Genomic DNA, 21149 nt, shown 5'->3' with positions numbered 1-21149 from the left:
AGAATTAGCGGTTACATTTTTTTTAACAAATGTGCTTTTTACGGTGGATAAAAAACTCATCCACGTAAAAATTCCCAATTAATGTCTATATTATCTCCTATTTCGTTTTTGATTTCCTCTCGACATTTTTTCTGGCAATCTAAATGATTGGCTAGTAGGAAGAACGCCCATCCCAGTTGCTTTGAAATAAAATCATTCCTCTTTTAAATCTATGTTAAGTTTTGACTTATTTTTCGCTTTTTTTATTCTAACACATTTCTCATAAACTAAATTAGGTTAACAGTATGCAGTTGTGTCTTGTGCTGCACCAAAAAAAGTTATGACTTCATCAATAATTTCTTCATTACTCAAACCGACACAATTTTGATCCTAAAAAAATATTTTTAACAGGCGTTTTTTTGTCACAAATTTTTTAATTAAATAGCAAATTTATAAAAGTTTGTGGCATAGAAAAATTAATTTTATAAAACTTCTAAACCTTGGTCTGAATAAGATTATCTAAAAAGTCAACGATTTTTCTTTTGCTTCTCCCAAGCAAGTAAACTTGACCAGTATTTTCGTCATCAATTTAAGCGTCAGATGATTCGTCATCCGGTACTTGGGAAATTATCTTTCTTCGCTCAAAATCGACTTAAAATTTTTAATACCCAACAAGTTATAAAATTGCGAAAATTTTTAGGTAAAATAAAAATGCAATCAATTTTGACAAGGATTATACAATTAAAAATTAGCATAAACTTTTGTAATTGATCACTTTGTCGGGGGGGGGGGTATGTTTTCGGCCCCCTAAACCGACATGGTGTATCATTAGCTTCTTTTATTATATGATCTACCGCAACTGTCCATAGTACTGTAACGTATCCGCCATCTTGTTGTTTACGCCAAAGTCCTATCTATTCTGCAGATCACGTGTTTACACCTATTGCCGATCTGTTACTCCTTATCTCTATCACGTGGCTGAATCACGTGATGTATTAGTTTAACTGTTTCGGATGTATTTGTATTTAGTATTCGTGGTATAAGCTTGTGAACGGTTGTGTGTATCTTTCCGCAATATCATACAATAAATTATAATATGGCTTTTCTTACGAAAGACAATCAGACTCGATTGTTACAACTGGAGGTCCTGCCGAGATCAAAATATTAAATATGTCGGCTGCGGAGAATTCAAGTGGTTCGGAAATATCTTTTAAACCACAAAGAAAATGGGAAGAAGAAATTCGTGATGTTGCAATTAAAGAAATAAAAGCCGTTAGAGTAGAAATATACCGTGAAATAAAAAAAGAAACGGATCAGCGAATTGAACAACTCAGAAATAAATTGAGACAGGAGCTAGATATGACTGTGATGGACATGATGCAAAAATACAAACTGCTTGAAATCAATGTCCAAAATTTTAGTTAATCCACAATTCAATCAATCAACGACCTAAGAGAAAAGCTTGCCGATTTTACTTTTGTGGGAGAACAAACCGAAGTAAAAACCGACGACATAAAGAAAAGGGTGAGAGAAAAGTCAAAAGCCTTCACAACGACGTCGCAGGCTCAACAAGCAAACTTCGTCGATCAACTAAACCGTGCTATCACAGAAGAACCAATTTATCCTGTGGTTTAACCCAAAGGTAATGCTGTAAACGTTGTCAGCGAAGTTAAGGTAGAAATGTTCGATGGACGAGGCTCATTTGAAGCTTATATAACGAAGTTTGAACTTGCTGCAAAGTATAACGGATGGTCCGAATTTACCCGAGGAATCCAGCTTGCATTGCATTTAACTAATGATGCTTCAAGTGTCGTGACGAGTCTTATGACAGAACAACGCACACAGTATTGTGTAATAAAAGAAAAACTGCAACAAAAGTTTGGAGAAAAAATACTTAAAAAAAAAATACAGTTTCTGCCCTACATACTCGAGTACGACGACGAAATGAAAGTCTAGTTAATTTAGCCGAAGACATCAATTCTCTTGTAAGGCGATGCAAAGTATACAACATGTCAAAAGGAGAAGATTTAGAAGCTCTTAAAGTTAATGTTTATAAATGCTCTAAAGGAAAATTGGGACCTCTACTCTGGACTAAAAATCCGAAATCCGATCCAGTTAGACGACGCTCTTAATTGGGCAATGAAATTAGAAGAAAAGAGTTTTATTAGGCCGAGCAAATTTAGGCCGGTAAGAACGGCTTCTGCTCAGTTGGACATTGAAAATGTAGGAAGCCAACTTGAAGCAATGCACAAAGCTATTGGCGATTTAACAAATGTCATTTGAACGTCGCACAACAACACAGAACGACAGTACGATTACGGAAATAAAAAGCAATTCTATGGTAGCCGAAATAATTATAACAGAAGAAGAGATGTAAGTGTGGTGCAGTCGGAAAACATCCAGTAGCCGGATTACAGAGGCAAAATTCGGCTACTAAAAACAAAGCCTCTATTGCCAATTTAAGCGTGTCAACCATAAAAAGGCAAAACGGACTTTATTGTAATTTAACTGTCAATAACCAACCATGTTGTATGCTTATTGATACTGGCGCCGATGTGTCAATTATTAGTCAAAACTGGTTAAGACGTCTACACAACGTAACGACAAAACCTTCTAACTATGTCTTAACTGGAGTGGGAGAAAATATTGTCCCAGTAGCCGGAAGCTTTAAAGCACATTTAGTGTTTTCAACCGCTAATTATACCCATGAAATGTTGGTGTCTGAAATAACAGAAGATGGTATACTTGGGTTGGATATTCTGGGCCGCTATGGATTCGTTATTGATCTAAAAAATAAATTACTTGACAACAATATTTAGGAAGTAAAACTAAATTTAGTTTCAAGTAATTTTACTGGTTCAAATTTAATCGAAGGAAAAGATGAAGGCATATTTCCAGATAATGACGATTCGAAAAAAATGACAAGTAACACGAAAACTAGGCTATTAAAGAAAGAAGCTCAAGAAATGGAAAATCTGGTAAAGAAATACATACGAAGCTCTGAATCAAGTAACGGGGTAACAGGATTGGCTTACCAAAATATTAATACGGGAGATGCTTTACCAATAAAACAAAGACCGCGTAGATTGCCATGGTCAAAGCAGGAAGAGGCCGATAAATTAATAAACGAAATGCTAAAGGAAAATGTTATACGCCATTCATCTAGTGCATGGTGTTCTCCTGTGGTTTTGGTTACAAACAAAGACGGAACTACACGGTTTTGCGTTGACTACCGAAAATTGAATTACGTAACTAAAAAAGATTCATACCCTTTACCGCGCATTGACGCAATTTTGGATTCTGTGCGTGGTTCAACTTGGTTTGCCACGTTGGACCTAAAAGCTGGCTATTGGCAGGTTTTGGTAAATCCAAAAGACCGGGAAAAAACGGCGTTTTCAACGGGCAAAGGGTTATTTGAATTTAACGCAATGCCGTTTGGGCTATGTGGTAGCCCAAGCACGTTCGAACGAATAATGGACCATGTTTTAGGTGGTTTGCCTACGTCTACATGTTTGGTTTACTTAGATGATATTATGGTTCATGCCTCATCGTTTCAAGAACTGTGTGAAAACCTTATACTAGTTTTCAATTGTCTGCTGGCAGCAAATTTAACATTAAATCCAAAGAAATGCAAATTGTTCTGCCGCGAGGTTGAGTACTTCAGGCATGATATCTCAAAAGAAGGGATCTCGGCTTCGCCGTATAAATCCCAAGCAGTAGAAAGTTGGCCAACCCCGAAAAATGTAAGATATATAGAGTTTTTTAGGATTATGTTCCTACTATCGCAAGTTTGTAAAAGGTTTTGCTAATATTGCCAAGCCCTTGTATGAATTACTTAAAAAGGGAGCGCATTTTAAATGGTGCGAGAATTGTGAAAAGGCATTCAAATGCCTAAAATCAAAATTGACTACTCCACCTATATTGCAATTTGCCGTAGAAAATGGCGATTTTATCATTGATGCAGATGCTAGTAACAATGGCATAGGAGCTGTTCTAAGCCAAGTCAAGGAAGACGGGACAGAAGCCGTGATCGAATACTTTGCCAAAACATTTACTAAAGCTGAGTTAAACTATTGCACAACTCGCAAAGAACTTCTTGCCATTGTTAAAGCTTTGGAACATTTTCATGTTTATGTTTGTGGAAGGAAAGTTAAGATTCGTACTGATCACTGCTCTTTACGTTGGTTGATGAACTTAAAAAATTAGAAGGCCAGCTAGCACGGTGGTTAGAAAGGCTCGAGCAATACCAAATAGAGATATGCTACCGCCCAGGTCTTAAGCATAATAATGCCGATGCGCTGTCTCGTCGCCCGTGTAATTCAAACTGTCACCACTGTAGTCGAGTTGAGGAAAATCACGCATCAGTCAACGTAATAAATATAAAGTTGTCAAATTTTGTGGAACAAGTTAACAAAATTGACGTGAAAGATATTTCGCCACTAAGCCCGGCTGCAAAATTATATTTTTTACAGTGGGATTCAATGATATTAAAAGACGGAATTCTGTACCGAAAATGGGAAAGTAACGACGGAAAAACGCAAATGTTACAGTTGCTAATCCCTAAAACTTATCATCAACTCGTATTAGAATCTGTACATGGTCATTCCACTTCTGGCCACTTTGGAATAAAAAAAACGCATGAACGTTTAAGAAGAAAATTTTATTGGTTTAGTTGTCCTACGGATGATGCAAATTATTGTAGGACTTGCGACAAATGCCTGTCCCCCGTAAAGGCCCAACGAAAAAAAGGAAGTCCCCAATGAAACTATATTTGGTTGGTTATCCATTAGAAAGGGTGGCATTGGATGTACTTGGCCCCTTGCCGACCTCAACAAAAGGAAATAAATATAATATCATTATTATGGATTATTTTACCAAATGGCCCGAAGCCTATCCGGTCGCAAACCAAGAAGCAGCGACTGTGTCAACAGTCTTAATTAATCAATTTTTTACACGATTTGGTGTTCCATCAGAAATTTTAACCGACCAGGGCTCGAATTTTAAATCCAATTTATTTAAAGAAATGCTAAAGTCATTTAACATTATTAAAACGCGGACAACGCCTTATTGGCCACAGGCTGATGGCATGGTTGAACGTTTTAATCGGACCTTAGAAGCCCAATTGGCCATGTATGTGGAATTGCACCAACGTGATTGGGATTTTCATTTGCCTTATATTTTGATGGCATACAGAACGGCAGTACATGAGAGCACTGGTTACACACCTGCAAAATTAATGTTTGGCCGGGAGATAAATTTGCCGACTGACTTTTTGTTCGGAAGACCAGAAGTTACGCCATATTCTCCGAGTGATTATGTAAAAGGCATTCAAACAAGACTCGACGACGCCTTTGAATTCGCACGAGAAAAACTGAACTTTTCCGGAGTAAGAATGAAACGCTATAACGACAGAACAACGTTAAGTAACCCTTTGAAGGAAGGTGATAAAGTATGGTTACATTGCCCTCAGCGCAAAAAGGGCATTTCTCCAAAGTTATCTTCGCCATGGCGTGGTCCATATATGGTCATAAACCGCCTAAATGACTTAGTATACCGAATTCGCTTATCACCGCGCCATAAGCCAATAATTGTAAATCGTAACCGACTGTGGTACTATAGTGGTAAAATGGGAACAAATTTAAATGATGTAACCGGACCTTGTGATGTATTAAACCATAATGATAATATTGAAAACTTTGTAAACTCGTGTCCGAAGCCTTTGTTATCTTTTCGAACAGGCCGGCAGATTAATAAACCATTAAGATTTCGTTGATGTTTTTGTTGTACTTTCGCGTATTCGGGGTATATGCTGGGGAAGTGTGTATTGTAACATTATTGGACTGTCGTTATCTATTGTTTAAATAGTGTTGTTATAAAACGTTATCGTTTCATTCTGCCGTTAGTTCGGGACAATATGTTTAAAGGCACAACTCTTGTTATCGTTTTTCTTATCAACCCTGTCACCTTGTCTGGCTTACTTTGTATAACTTTTCAGTGTTTAGCTAGATGTTTTGTTTAAGTGTGTTTTATTAGATTAATTGTTCTTTGTAAATACTTTATATTATTTTGGTGATAAAATGTATCATTAGTATAAGTGTGGGCTTACACATTTATGTGTGTTATTGTCACATACATTCAACATTGTCACCACAAGATCAAGTAACATAAAATTTCCAACTGTTATTTAAATAGTTTAATTTACTCCCGCCTACGATTTATTTATTCAGTGTATGTACTTACTAATTTAAAATTATTAAATAGTTTTTTGAGGTTCACTTTACGATTTGGATTGCCGGTTGTTTAATTTTGTTAGGCTATAGATGAGCTTAACAGAATGGTTAATGCACTTACCAGCCTTGGATTTTACCAGCCTAGGTGACTTTTAAAATATGAGTACAAATTAAAATGAATTCATATCAATTTAAGTTACTTGCAGATTTTGCAAAACAAAACTTGCAAAACAAAAGTACATACTACGAAGCGTATTTTTACACAATGTTTGTACTATTGTTAGGTTATTATATATTAGAGTTACGCCACTGTGTGTGTCAGATATTTAAAAAAAAAATTTAAACCTGTATTGCAAATAAACTTAAAAAATAAAAAGAGAACATTAACATGCCTTATACTTTTTCTAAATTACTTAAGTATAATGATACTTTAATTTAAATTTTTAGGATTGCTTAAAAAATAACGAAACCTAAATATAAGCAAATTTAAAGAACATTTATTAGCGCGATAAATACCATGTTATTTAAATTACATTAATTAAATATACACAACAAATATTATTGGCATAATTGAAAAAAAAGCTTTTAATCTACATAGCTGTTGCAGTTTTAAACTAAGTTTTGTTTTTATTTCTGAACTTGTCTAATTTTGAGATGAATTCCACCGATAGGTTGAACTGTTATACCAGGTAAGAGTAGAGGTTCGTCAGCATTGGGGTCGGTGTACACTTCATACTTCCTTAACACTTTACATAAAGATACTCGCATTTTGTGCATGGCAAAATGTTGTCCAATGCAGTTTCTGTAAAAAAAGAAAATTTGTTTTCGTTTTTAATTTAATGTCTTTTTGAGAAGCCCGACTATTTGCTTAATCTTAATTTAACGCTTACTATAGTAGCTAACTAGTTTCGAGACATTAGTGACATTTGCAAATTATGAATGTGGTAAGAAATGAATACATCTTACTAGAAAGTCAATTAGTTTTCACTAATGCAAAATATTTTTTATTTTAGTAAATAAACGTAAAACTTCTACCTTGGACCTGCTGAGAATGGTAGGAAGGCGTAAGGTGATCGTCCTTTTGAGTTTTCCGCATTAAATCTTTCGGGGTCAAAAACCTAAAACAACAACTTGCAACTATTTAATTCAATAATTACTTTCAGTGGATAAGAATTTATTTAAAAAAGTATATTTAAAACCTTTTTAACTTACATGGGGATTTGGCCAAACGTGTGGATTATGGTGCAAAGCATATATGTTAATTCCAACATTGGAGTTTTCTTTGATGGTGATAGTTTTTTCTGGATTGGTAGCATCCGGTATTGTAACATCCTCAGTTACTCGCCTTCCCACAAAATGAAGTATACTATACATTCTCATAGTTTCTTTAACGCATTTTGTTATATATGGAAGCTTGTTAAGATCAGACCTTAAAATGAATGTGCAATTAGGTTGAAAAAAGTTAACTTCTGTAATGTTTTGGTTTCATTAATTTTTTTTAAATTCTTTAAGTCCTTGTTATTAAACAAAAAAGGCAACGAAATTTTACCAATCTACGTCTTTATTGTCACCTATTACTTCATTGATTTCATCTCGACATTTTTGTTGGCAATCCAAATGATTAGCTAAGAGGTAAAACGCCCATCCAGTTGCTAAAAAGATTTTTATTTATAACGATGTTTAAAAAGGTTAACAAAATTTATATTGAGTTTAAGTAGGATCTATTTTTGTTGCGCATTGGCTTGGAAACGTGTTGGAAACAACATATTTGGTTATGATTTATATTAAATTACAATATGCTGTGGTTTCTTGTGCTGCTCCAAAGAAAGTTATGACTTCATCCACGACCTCTTCGTTAGTTAACCCAACGCCATTTTGGTCCTAAATGGAAATTATGAGGCAAATAGCTTAAACTTAATTTCGACTTAAATTGAGGTATTTAGTATTTATTGAAAACTAGTGTGGTTATCTGAAAATTACTATTTTTGTTTAAATTTATTTTACAAATGCATATACTATTTGTACTAAGCAAACCAACTTAGACAATTGTGATCCGTGATTTGCTTAAATCGTAAAAGGACGAATGTCTAACAGTTTGCTTAAATCGTAAAAGGACGGATGTCTAGCTATTTATGGACTTAAAGGCACAAACAAATTACATGGTAAACAAATGATCAAACAAACAGTTTGGTAAAAAAAGGTTTCCTAATAGGACTGAACCACACGTTTATTGATTTAATGTGACCGATACTATGTGACACGGGTTTTTAACCGAAAATGTGCTTACCAAAACCGATGTATGTTTGACTTACAAACAAAAATGATCTAAAAGAAAAACCTTAACTATATATAAAAGATAAGAAAGTTACACACTTTGGTCTGAATAAGAATATCTAAAAAGTCGACCAGTTTTCCTTTGCTTCTCTTGAACAAGTAAACTTGCCCTGTTTTTTCGTCAACGATTTGAGCGTCAGATGATTCGTCATCCGGTACTTGAGAAATTAGCTTTCTTCGTTCATTAGTAATCTTAATCAAATTAAGTACACCATTTTAGTATTAATGCTTACAACATTTACCGATTTAGGTAAAAAAAAATTATTTTTTAGATCTATTAATGTAATTTAAAACTCACCTCTGTGCATTCATTGATTAGTTCAGTCAGGCATGTTTTAAATCGACGACCCCATGGTGTATTATACCAGATAGCTTCAATCCAAAACCAAAAGTTACTTACTCTCTTCATCATTAAGCCAGATGTCTCGTTTAGAAGGTTAATACAAACAGAAGTTTTACTAAAGAATTTAACACAATTATTACATTCTAGAGATCATATTGATACATTTTTTCATATGCCTATAAGGGGATAGAATTTTGAAATTTTTATCAGGTAACGGTGTGATATTAAAACGTGTTTGAGCTATCCGTAAACGCCGGGGTCAAGAGTGAATAACGCCGGGGTCAAGAGTGAATAGAGGTCGTGACCACGCTTATAAAAACGTATATTTTGTAATACCAAACAGAACGGTTACCCAGATTTTGAAATAGCTTTTCGTGACATCACACATTCCATGACGTCATTGTAAGCAAGATCAGAGATAGGAAGAGTTATATTAGCAGTAACTCCAGTGTCTGCATTTTCACCAAACCAATCAACCAAGTTTTCACAATTTTTGTTGAATATCACAAGATGTCTATTATATACAAGAGTTATTGTTTAAGTATCTTTAAGTTAACATTAATGTAGGACAGGTTAAATAACTTTTATACATAATTTTAAATTAAATATTACAACTAGTTTACATATTTTAAATTTATTTCTATATAATATAATAGAAATAAGAACTAATTTATATAGTGTCCTTATTGTAAACTAAATCTCGTAATTTTTTTTTAAACAAACGATTTACGATTTAAGAACGTCGAAGTTAAATATTGGGGTGAGTAAACGTCGGTGACGTTTCCAAGTTGCTCCCGATGACGTCACTAGACCGTCACGTAGAAGGGGTCGAAGGGTAATATCGTACGCGGGACTTTTTGGATCTAAAATTAGGTTTCTGGTGTTAAAAACGAAAAAAAATCCAAATATAATATTTTAAACTTAAGTTGCCACTCCATATTTGTGTGCCAGTTTTAATTTTAAATTAACTTAAAATAAATCAAACCAACATGATTTAATTAAAAAGGGCTTCACAGTATCGGGATGGTAAACTTGTAGTATTCCGCGAAAAGGGCTAATCCAATGGGTGCAGTAGTACGGAAATCTTTTCGATCTTTCCACGAGATTTTTAAGACCTTGATCAGAAAAGTCATACTACAAATAAAGAAGGTTAAAATTTTAACGGTTGTCAATATTAATAAAATTAAAAGATGTATTTGAAATATTGTTTAAATATCAAGCTTGTTTGTTACCTTAACCATATCTCCCCAGAGCCAATGTGATTTTGGTCCAGGAACTTGACGGGCCAAATCCTTCATTTGCTGGTAATATTTTGAAACTGGCAACGCCACAAACTTTGTTAACATTCCCATAACCACTCCCAACAAAATATCGGCAAAAAGTGTTTGAAATATAAACCCACTTCCACTATTAACAGATTTTAATATAAAATTTTCGACAGCCATTATTTCAACTTTAGAAAATGACAAACAAATTGATTCTCAACAAAGCACCTTAAAAGTTAGACTTTGTAATGTTACAAATGACTAAATAGTTACATTGCTTTGTATCGGCAACGTTGTTACAGCAAACACTACCCGATAAGCTAGTCACTTATTGTTTACTTTTAACATTACATTTTAAATTGCTAAAATGTAGTGGAACCTTCTACTAATATAAATAATGCCAAAGTATCTGATTGTTTAAGATCTAAGGTCCTAGCCGTATTAACGTCCTAAGTTTTATGGCTTCAAATCTTTGACTTTTAACCTAGTTTGACAATCTTCATTGTTTAAATATTTCTTAGAGCTAAAGTTAATATGCTTACATTGGTATCATACATTTTAGAGACAAGGGCAACGTATTAGGGCAACTTTGTTGCTCTTTTTAATTTTGTTAATGATTCATAAAAAAAAGTCATTTAAGAAAAAGGCATTTTATACTCGTAAAAGCTTGTAAAGATCAAATAAACCTTTTCAATTTAGAACTAAAACAAATCCATAAACTCTACAAATAAAACAAACTAAAATGTGAAATATCAAAAAACTCTAATAAACATTATTACACAAGACAAATTCAATATGTGGGGTAATGTTATCTTTTTAAAATAGATGATCTTTTAAATTCAGCAACTACTTCACCCACCTCAGGGTAATCCATACAGTTTGCAAGTTGTTCAGCATCATAACCGTTCTGAAATTAATTTAATATTAAAACCATGATTGAAAAATTATGCAAAGTTACTGAAAATTACAGACAACTAATTTTTAAAAACCTTGTCTAATGTAAATGGACTGGCCCCGTGTTCCAGTAAAGTTTCAGTAACTGAGCGGTCTCCGACAAACGCTGCCGCGTGTAAAGGAGAATATCCACACTATGATTACAAATAAACAGTTACCACTCTTTAGATGTAGTAGTCTTAAGATTGACATATAAAAAGGATCAAACCTTAAGATTCCCTAAAATTGGGTGCATTTTCAATAGGTGCTTCACAATTTTGTTATTTCCTTTGCAAGACGCTTTAAACAACGGGGTTACGCCATCTGTATTACGAGGCCTATATGAAAAAGGGTTAATAAAAGTTAAGTGGGTTTTAGGCATGTGACTGGTAATATTGGAGGGCGGTAACTAAATTTATTCAGGTTTATGTTTACCTGTCCACATTAGCACCTAGTTCAATTAAAGTTTTGACCACGTTCACCTGGCACATTTGACAAGCTATCCACAAAGGTGAAAGTCCGTCCTAAACATAGTAAACATGAAACCTTGTGTTTACTTATATATTACTTACAGTTACAGTAAATTTGGCAGGTTGTTATTTTAGTAAAGGTTAATTGTCCTTGAATTGGTTGTCCTTGAAATGAGCAAACAGTGAAAAGGGGGGAATTATGAAAAGTTGTTTTACTGTAATAAAGGTTACAATAATGAATTTGTTTTAAAAAAAAAATTGTTACTCGTCCTTCCTTATAAGTTTAAGTTCGTAACCACGCTAACCTCTCTCCTTGCGTTAATATTTGCCCTGTATCTATCCAAAATTCGAATAACCTCGGAATGTCCGTTTTGTGATGCAATAAATGCAGGCGTGGAACGATCTTTGATCGCTAAATTTACATTGGCACCTTTTTTGCAAAGCAGTTCAACGATGTGCGAGTAGCCCATTTGCGCCGAAACGTATAGAGCAGTAGCGCCACTCTGTGGAAAAATGGAAATAGCTAACTGAAAACTCGAAGTTTATACAATTTTGGTAAACCGGTTATTGTGCTTTATTTTTCAGTTCATAAACATAGCAATACACACATTTATTTCAAATGTCAAAACTCAAGTGATATTTTTTTAATTAAATTACTTTTTCACAACTTACATTATGTTGTGCATCAACCATAGCACCACGTTGAAGTAATAAACTAACGCTGTCGTATTGTCCGCATTGAGCCGCTAGAAATAAAGCAGTAGATCCAGTCTAATAATTTAGTAAAATTTAGTTTAATATTTCAGGGTAACACTATTTGCGTACAATTACGTTAAAGCAGGATAAGTAGAGTGGTTAAAAATTCAAAAAATGAAAAAGGGGAAAAAACCGGAATATAAAAAAAGAATTTCCTTTTTATGTCGTATTTTTTGTTTTTTTTCCCAACGGCAATTAAATGTAAATTAACCTGTCGTCTGTTGTCTATAAAAGATCCGTAATCAATCAAGGTAGCAGCACATTTAATGTGACCTTCAATACATGCAAGCATTAGAGCAGTTGTCAATTCCTGTGCGTCACAAAATAAAGTAAATTTAAATTAATACGTCAACAAAATATCAATGGTTTAGTCAATAAACCTCACTTATGGGTTATTGCAATTAGCGTTAAAGGTCATTTTAATGAAACATCTATGTGTATAATGCTTGGCTTCACTACATGAGGTCCTGGGTTTGACCCACACTGCTTTACAGCTGAAGCGCCCTTATATAAAACAAGATTAAAGGATAAGAACTGCTGCTAAGCAAAAAAAAAAACTTTTAACTAGATATGCTTTAGGCTCTACAGTTTATTCAAAACGTAAAAGTTTTGCTTACGGCGTCGCATGCATCCACGCCGACGACTTTGCTCTCTAATACCTCAACGAGTTCCGCGTATGCTCCTTCGTGTGCAAAACCGAGTAGTGCCTCCTCCATGGCCGAAAACGTCTAAAAATCGTAACATAATACATTATACCTGAATGTGCTTGGCTAGGATAAATGTAAAAAAACAAATGGCAAAAACAGTTGTTTGCCTAATAGTTACAAAAAGCGAAGTAATATACGACTATAGGCTTGCAATGACTTAAAATATTATTAAAATAAAAGTTTACTTTAAGTTTTATAAAAGTTTATTTGAACAAGTACAACGCTTCTTCCAACCATAACTTGTTCATCGAATTAGCGATACATATTTGACAACTTTTTTTACTTTTTTTGTTTTTATTTCGTTTTTTTTCTACCGACGCAGTTTAGAAAACAGAAATTTTGACTTAACGCCAATTTAGCCCATTTAAAAAAATCTATAACACTAAAACCATAAAAGTTTTTGTTATTTACTATACAGCCTTTTACATACTAGTGTATAATACCCCTTACCGCCTTGTGCACTGACGAACTGGGGTTGACGGGTCAATCAACAGATCACAACCAGAATGACCGGGCAAGCAAACCACTCTGCGATTTCGGTTTCGGTTAAGAAAATCACCACTGGCTACCGACCTTTCTTCTTCGTACATTCTAGGCTTATACCTGGGCTGAAACATTCACTTTCCTATTTTTATGCAATATTTGATAACAAAGTGTAAGTTAGCCTAACGTAGAGTTTTAATATATATAAACCTTATCAGATTCTTTTCATTTAAACATGACTGTGACAGTAAATGACACAAAACAGATGTTCATTAAAGTAGAAAGGCAATATGAGATAAAACATATATATTTAGAAAGTAGCTCATTTCGGTTACTGGGATGACGTCACTCATTACTTCCCATGGGTTTTCTTGTATTATTATACGAGAGTAAATCAAATATATTAGGTTTAATTCTGCGTAAACATTTTAATAAGATAAGTTGGCCGAGTTAAACAGTTCTGTATTTAATCGCTGTATAGTAAACAAAACTGGTTTTATTTTTTTGACTGATACTCGTTTAAAAATATTAATATTACAAATTACAAGATATAAATATATATATCGCAGTAGTATTTAAACATTTAACAAATTTAGTTATAATTCCTAAATTTAACGCTAACATAAAAGCACACAGATTATTTTGAAAGTTAATTTTATTATGTTCCAAATTTTTTTTGATAAAGAGTTGGGGGAAAAGTACTCCAAATATCCTGTAAAGGGCGCTCGACCACAAATAATGAGTTTTCTTGAACCAGTTTGCAATATAAAAGGGGCTAAACAAAGTATTTTAAATTAAAAGACATTATGTTTTAGTATTAGAGCAAAGTTTTCTTGATAAATATATGTTTTTGTTACTTAATATAATTTATTTTTTTTTTTTTTTTGTATATATCTTTATCCTCGATGTGGGAAAGTCGAATGCGCGACTTAGACATAGAGTAGCATAAGTTACTCCGACCCAGTCTCGAGTTGCCTGTGGCAGTTTGGGATATTATAGAGACTATAATTGCCCGGTAATTATGCTGCTCAGCAGGATCAGCAGGAGGACATACCGTTTATAGCGCCTTACTCAAAGGCGCTACAGCATGAGATCAGGGGGGATTGAACCCACGACCACGTTTTAGAATGTTATTTATAAAATATTTAAAAAGCAATGGCTATAACATAAATTAACCCATAAAATATAATGTTATTTTTTATACAATATTACACTGTTCATATTTTTAAAATCACGTAAGTGCAAAAAACTTGAAAAAAAACTTACCTCAAATTTTCTGAAAAATCTTGGCACATTATTTTGTCCCGTCCATTTATTATCCTTAAAAACAAAGTTTGCTTATTTTAGTTTTCTTTGTAGAATTATTATTTTTTTTATCAAAATTCCCAGGCAAAATAACACATAAAGATTTGGTGATCAAACTAATGCAATTTAAAATAAAAACAAATTAAAAAAAGAGAATAGAATAATATATTTTATTAAAAAATATAACAACATTTTCTCTCATGTCACCTTGGGAAAAGTGTAAATTCCTTCTCTTGAAACAAGTAACATCAAATTGTCTTTAACATTAAACAAGATATCGGTAACAGCAGCTATGTTACACCGATTTTTACTTGGAGCAGCCTTATTTAAAGCTAATAATGAAGTATTTGATGTGTGTATGTTCTTAGTCCAATCGGTGTATTGTTTGTGTAACAAACTAAACTCGAAAACCTTAATAAATATCTAAATGTTAGCATAGTCAAAGCAAGATTGCTACATAAATTTTAAAGGCGATTCCCACTGATGGCATGTAAATTTGTAATTACAAAAAAAGGTAATTAAATATTATTGTGACATTAACAATACATTAGAAAACAACATTAAACAATTAAAATCTCCAAAACATTTTATTTAAAAATTAATTTAACAATACCTGAAGGTCACCATACACGATCACAAGGTCGTTTGTTGGGGGGTTAAAAGCAAGTGAAGTTGGGGTTTGTGGGTAAAGAGGCAGAGTGTGGTAATGCTAGAATAAAAAAAGTTAAATTAATTTAAGTCATTTACATTCTAATATATATTACAAATTAATTATCCTGTAATTCGATATTCTTTAAAAAATGATATGGTCATAATTTAATAATGTTAAAATATGAATATTTATATTAAAATCATATATTAGGTATGGCATTTTATTATTATTTAAAAGACACTAGAGTTGTACTAAAATTTAAAAAGGTGCATTAGTTTATGCTAATTCATTACATTAAATTTTTGTTATACCGTCATAGTAGGAAGATCATAAACTTGAATCTTCCCGTTAATATTTCCAGTTGCAATAAACCTTGAATCAGTAGATACTGATAAAAGATGAGTAATACAATCAGCTGCTGTGAATAAAAAAGTTTAAATTTCTATCACAATTCAAATTTATTTTTTAGAAACCTTTTTGTTTTAGAATTTTTTAAAAACAACACAACCTCTTTGCACAAAGGTAGACCAATATAACATTATGTAACTTTCCTGAATTAAATAAAAACAATAAAAATATTCATTATATCATAAAACTATTCCAATATTTATTTTGCACAGGTATAGACTTTTTTGCATAATCTACAACAAAGAAAAATACTTACATGTAACAGGTACAAGATGCATTAAAGTTGCTTCATTAGAAGTTGGGTTTAGTTGAACAACAATAATTTTATGATTTCGCAATGAAGCAATTAACAACTTTGAATCTGGACTGAACACAATCTTATGTGCTGACAATAAACCAACACAATTTACCTAAAAAATAAATTTATAATAAAGTATTTCTAAAACAATTTGTCACCTCTCAAAATTCATATTGTTTAAAAATAAAACATTTTTATTGAGTTATATTTGTGCCATTATGCTTAGGAGATTTACAAGTGGTAAGCATGCAAGTCATATATAAATGTTTATCTTGTAGGATTATAACTTTGTCTTATGAAAAAATAAAACAAATTTTGTCGCTGACTCTAACAAAGTAACCCGCTTAACAACCAAATGTTGCACTAAAAATATCATAACTTAAGAAAGATAAAGCTACACAATAAGGGTACTCTTAAAAGATCATATATGAAAAATTTAACTTTGTTACCCGTTCTACGGAACATTCTAGGTTGTTGTGATTAAGTTTATATAATCTTGATGATGTCATAGTAGAATAAACAATCCAATTTCCACAATTTGAAATATTCGAACAAACTATTTGGCTGTTATTCTGCTCAAATAAAAATTTTAACTTACGAAAAAACTAATTTTTGATTAATTTTAAAAGTGGAACACCTTAAATAAAAAAAAATATAATAACTATGTTTAAATTATTGAATATTTACTTGGGGTGCTTTAATTTGTAGCAATTTAACTGGCTTTTCTTCAATGTAATCTACATTTTCTGTTAAAATAAAAAAATATTAAATTCATAACAAACAATTCTATTAGTAACTGCCTGAGTATTATATGTTTATTGGGGGAAAGTTAAATGTTTTTAATGTCTGTAAATATTTAGGTTTTGTACGACCTTTTGTAGTTATTAATACTATCTCTAAAAAAAACTTGATTAAAAAACGGTTAATCAGTAATTTAGTACTTTCGAAACACTATTAACAAGTAAAAATATCAACCTGTAAGTTGACTTAAGTTACTTAAACTCCATATGTCAAGATAGTTGGAATACTGGAAAACGAAAAAGTTTAAATCCTTAGTACAGGAAACAAGTGGGGTCTAAAAAGAAACTTCTAATTTTAAATTTGGTTTTGCAGAGCAAATTAGGAATAAACTTAAAAAACAACATCTATAACACCTTATAATATCCATACATTAACAAACCGACTATGATTATCTTAAACTTGAATTTAAGCTTAAGCTGGGTTACAAAAAAATTTATATTAGAAAAATTTTTCCACAATACTAACCATAGAAAATGAATGAATTCTTTTAAAATTACTTTTTTTGACACCCATTGATCTAAGCAGTATATTGGTATCAACACCTAAAATTTTTTGTAAATATGTAAATCTTTTAAATAGTGTTTTGTTTTTTAAAGACAACGTTAAAAGCTTCAAATTTGGTTTCAGGAAATAAAAAAACCTTTAGATAGATATTATTCAAGTAAGTGTTAGAAGGCTAACTTAAACATGGCAGCAGAATAAGCATACCCTTAACCTCAAGTCTTAGTTAATATAACACTGATAGCCATTTCAGCTTAGTAAAATTGCAAGGTATTAAAATTAAAATTACAGAGACTTAGAAACACAAAGTAGGAAAGTAAAATTCATTAAAAATTGTTCACCTCCAGAAACAACAGAATTTTCTACAATGGAGATTGATCTCACATCGTGGGTGTGTTTTTGTAGCATACGCCCCTTTACCCAGTTTCTGGGTAAATCTTCATTATTTGGGTTTGACAACAACTTAAACTCAATTACTTGAGGATCCACGCCAGCTGCATATATTGATTTTTCATCTTCACTTGATTTTATGCATAAAACGTCAGCACGATGCACTTGGAACGACTAAAAAAATCGAATCTCTTAAAAAATAACAAAAAAGTTTTGCCTAATTCAACAATTGAGTTTAAAGTAAAACAAATGAGCTATACAAAGTATTAGTTTAAATAAACCTTATTTTTTTGTTAAAAAATTTGACTTTTTTAAATAACTTTGTTAATAAACCTGGTTTAAAGTTGCATTTTTTCCATTAAAGAACTGAATTCTCCCGGAAGAATCTCCACTCACAACTGTGTAATCACTAAAAATATTTAAACTTAGGATAAATAAAACCACATTAGTAGATATTACTTTATACTCTGCCTTGAGAACATTTTGTCACCATCCATAAGTGAGGATAAAGTTTAATATTTAATGTTGCTTCTTAGCTCATCCTTATTTAATAAACAAGTTAGTAATATCAAAACTATTCAACTTACGCTAATATAGTAACCGACCAAACGATAGTTTCAATTTTCTTGCAAAGTCTTTCAAGCGTGATTCTTTGAACTGCATGGCCTGTAATAAACAATGTTAACTTGCATTGTCAATTTTTAACTATGGACTAACCATAAAAACAGCACTAACATTGCATTTAAATAAAAAATTTTATGATAAGAATAGTCTAAAAAATAACCCACCAGTTTTAACACTCCATATTCTTATAAGGTCACATGACCCACTCACTATGATGTCATCATCTTGATGCCATGCTACACATAAAATTCGACCTAAAGATAAAAAATTTAGGAAATAGAATTGTTTATTAAAAAAATGAAAAACATGTTGAATTCCTGTTTTAATTTACACTGTAAATGTAAACTTGCCAACAAAATGTCACGAAATATTTCAAAGTCTAAAATTACTTAAAATCTGCTTAATTTTTGTTAAAATAATACCAAATCAAATAACAGATAAGAAATCTTGTTGTTACCTTCTTGTTTAGAAAAAGCTTTCTTGAAAACCACTTTTTTATTTTTAAGTTCAAAAAGTTTAAGGCTGCCATCCTCACAACCTGCCTAGTAACAAACCAAATTTAAATTTATTTAGTTCTTAAATAACAACAATTAAGTGTTAACAAAATATATTTTAAAATAATAAATTGTTCGAATATTTTTTTCTTACAACTAATTTGTCTTGCTTTGGTGATGAAGCCAATGACCAAACAGCGCCACCACAACTATCAGTGGATGTCTAAACATAATAAAAAAAATGTTTAAATAATGAGTTAGATTATTTTTAAAATTTGATTAGAAAATGTGGAGAAAAAAAAAATACTTTAAAGACACATACCAAGTAACCCTTGGATCACTGTAATATTGTATGTACTCGACATTAATATTGTATGTACTTGACATTAGGAATTAGAAAATTAGTTTACTTTAACTGAGGCCTTAGTGAGATCATATTGAAGAATATTTCCGTGAAGTCCTCCTGAAAATAAATTCATTCCAACCCATATTAAAGTTTGAACATTGCTTTCTTCACTTCCTGGTATCACCTTTAAAAATAAATTAAATTGATTTATTAATTGCTGATCTTAAAAAGATATATAATTTTAACCTAAAAGTTATAACAACAAAAAATGAGATAATATAACAAAAAAACATAAATATACATATATAACACTTACGATTTTCTGGAACCAGATATTTTTTGTTTCCCAAATTTCAATACTACCGGTACTTCTAGAAACTGCTAGTTCTTTACTTTCCTTGTTATAAGCCATGCATTGTATGGCACTCGGTAGGTAGTTAAACAGTCTACATCGGTGCACAGTATAATCACTCATTTTAACGTAAACCTTAAAATAAAATGATAAATTAAAGGAGGTTTTAACTGTTAGCTTTTAAAAAAACCTTTACGTTATACAGTTATTGCAAGTCAACAATAATAGACCCACTTTATTTAAAAAAAAATCGACATTTCATTATAAACACCAAATTAAAATTGCAATATTATTGTTAAACTATGCCGAAGTTTGATAAAACAAACGTAAACACGTGTTAACGCCAAGCAGTACAATAACAAAACCTTTTCTTAATATGGTTGTTCTTAATATGGTTGAATAACTTTCTTTAAATTTGTCCTCGATTACTATGTTGTACAAGAAAAAGAAAAATCGAAATTTCAACATTGTTAATAATGATAAAATGATGCATGATCCTTTTACTCCGAAATTGTGGGTTAAAAATACTTAATTATTAACATTGGCTGCATAAGGCTAACAATTATTTTAAAATAATCTGTTATTACAATTTTTAAGGAGTTAATAAATTATGTATATTATCATTTTAATATTTATTATTTTAATTGGAGTCTGGTTTTTTAGAGGCCATGAAAATAAAACCGTTTCGGACATAACTAATCGAAGAGTTTTTATTACAGGTAAAAATTTATTTTTTACATATACAGTTCTCTTGTAGTTTGGTTAACTTTAGTTTTTCTGATAATTTTTAACAAATATTATATGTTGTTTAAGGATGTGATTCTGGATTTAGAAAACTTCTTGCAGAAAAACTAGATTCAAATGTATGATAAATTGTTCATGTTTTTCAAAATAAAATATATATATTTATGTATATAATTTATGTAAATATTTTTTAAACCCTAATTTTCACAAATAAGTAATGCTTTTTTTATGGTAAAATATTTTATTTTAAATGTAAAGTAATAAAACATTATTAAAAGGGTGTTTATGTTTATGCTGGTTTCCTAAAAGAGGAATCTGTGCAAAAGTTTGATAAGTTTTCATCTGCAAAATTAAAAGCAGTACTCCTTGATGTAAGAGATACTAATAGTATAAAAATGCAGCAAAATTTGTCCAGGATGATCTAAATGAAAAAGGTTTGTAAAACTGTTTTTATTTAAGTTAATATTAAATTTTACATTATTATTTAAAACGTAGTATATATACTTGTTAAAATAAGGTTGCAACTTGCCTTGAATATTTTTTCTGCGATAATTTACCTTTGCAACACAAACAGCAGTTTTATTTTTTTAGAACTACAAATTTATATATATATAAATATTGTCCACTAACCCCTTTTATATATATACAAGGATCTTTTTTTGTAAAAAATTAAATTAACATTTGGCATGCTCTTAAATTAAAATGTATAGCCTATCTTTATCAAGCATCACTAA

The 21149-nt window shown here is 31.5% G+C and overlaps 3 protein-coding genes across 5 annotated transcripts; all 3 read right to left on the bottom strand.

Annotated features, from left to right (window-relative positions):
* Positions 1 to 6836: 6836 nt before the first annotated feature.
* LOC145754706 (cytochrome P450 4B1-like) lies at positions 6837 to 10331 on the bottom strand. The gene is made up of 11 exons (XM_082570848.1): positions 10119 to 10331; positions 9876 to 10020; positions 9617 to 9749; positions 9239 to 9400; positions 8842 to 9001; positions 8583 to 8735; positions 8003 to 8090; positions 7759 to 7861; positions 7422 to 7638; positions 7245 to 7327; positions 6837 to 7011 (listed from the first exon to the last, which is right to left on the bottom strand). The coding sequence occupies exons 1-11, from the start codon at positions 10329 to 10331 to the stop codon at positions 6837 to 6839; spliced, it is 1632 nt and encodes a 543-aa protein (XP_082426974.1).
* Positions 10332 to 10722: 391 nt separating this feature from the next.
* LOC145758296 (uncharacterized) lies at positions 10723 to 13742 on the bottom strand. The gene is made up of 9 exons (XM_082572502.1): positions 13468 to 13742; positions 12928 to 13038; positions 12522 to 12620; positions 12227 to 12325; positions 11860 to 12057; positions 11520 to 11608; positions 11314 to 11422; positions 11141 to 11239; positions 10723 to 11058 (listed from the first exon to the last, which is right to left on the bottom strand). The coding sequence occupies exons 2-9, from the start codon at positions 13024 to 13026 to the stop codon at positions 10960 to 10962; spliced, it is 891 nt and encodes a 296-aa protein (XP_082428628.1). The 5' UTR covers positions 13027 to 13038; positions 13468 to 13742; the 3' UTR covers positions 10723 to 10959.
* A 401-nt stretch (positions 13743 to 14143) lies between these two features.
* Positions 14144 to 19800, bottom strand: LOC145756570 (U3 small nucleolar RNA-associated protein 4 homolog). Of its 3 annotated transcripts, none has more exons than XM_082572377.1 (18): positions 19636 to 19800; positions 19384 to 19503; positions 19128 to 19196; positions 18937 to 19021; positions 18644 to 18733; positions 18443 to 18521; positions 18189 to 18264; positions 17807 to 18029; positions 17430 to 17506; positions 17139 to 17238; positions 16851 to 16909; positions 16613 to 16738; positions 16122 to 16275; positions 15769 to 15875; positions 15419 to 15514; positions 15013 to 15216; positions 14767 to 14820; positions 14144 to 14275 (listed from the first exon to the last, which is right to left on the bottom strand). In XM_082572377.1, the coding sequence occupies exons 1-18, from the start codon at positions 19792 to 19794 to the stop codon at positions 14159 to 14161; spliced, it is 1995 nt and encodes a 664-aa protein (XP_082428503.1). In that variant the 5' UTR covers positions 19795 to 19800; the 3' UTR covers positions 14144 to 14158. The 3 variants fall into 3 exon arrangements, with proteins under 3 accessions (XP_082428503.1, XP_082428505.1, XP_082428504.1); XM_082572379.1 differs by having other exon boundaries at positions 15769 to 15872; XM_082572378.1 differs by having other exon boundaries at positions 16613 to 16735.
* Positions 19801 to 21149: the final 1349 nt, after the last annotated feature.

This window comes from Corella eumyota, chromosome 1, assembly GCF_963082875.1.
Source record: "Corella eumyota chromosome 1, kaCorEumy4.1, whole genome shotgun sequence".
Classification (NCBI taxonomy): domain Eukaryota; kingdom Metazoa; phylum Chordata; class Ascidiacea; order Phlebobranchia; family Corellidae; genus Corella; species Corella eumyota.
The sequence above is the reverse complement of the archived record's forward strand: the minus strand, read 5'-3'. Positions and strand labels throughout refer to the sequence as shown.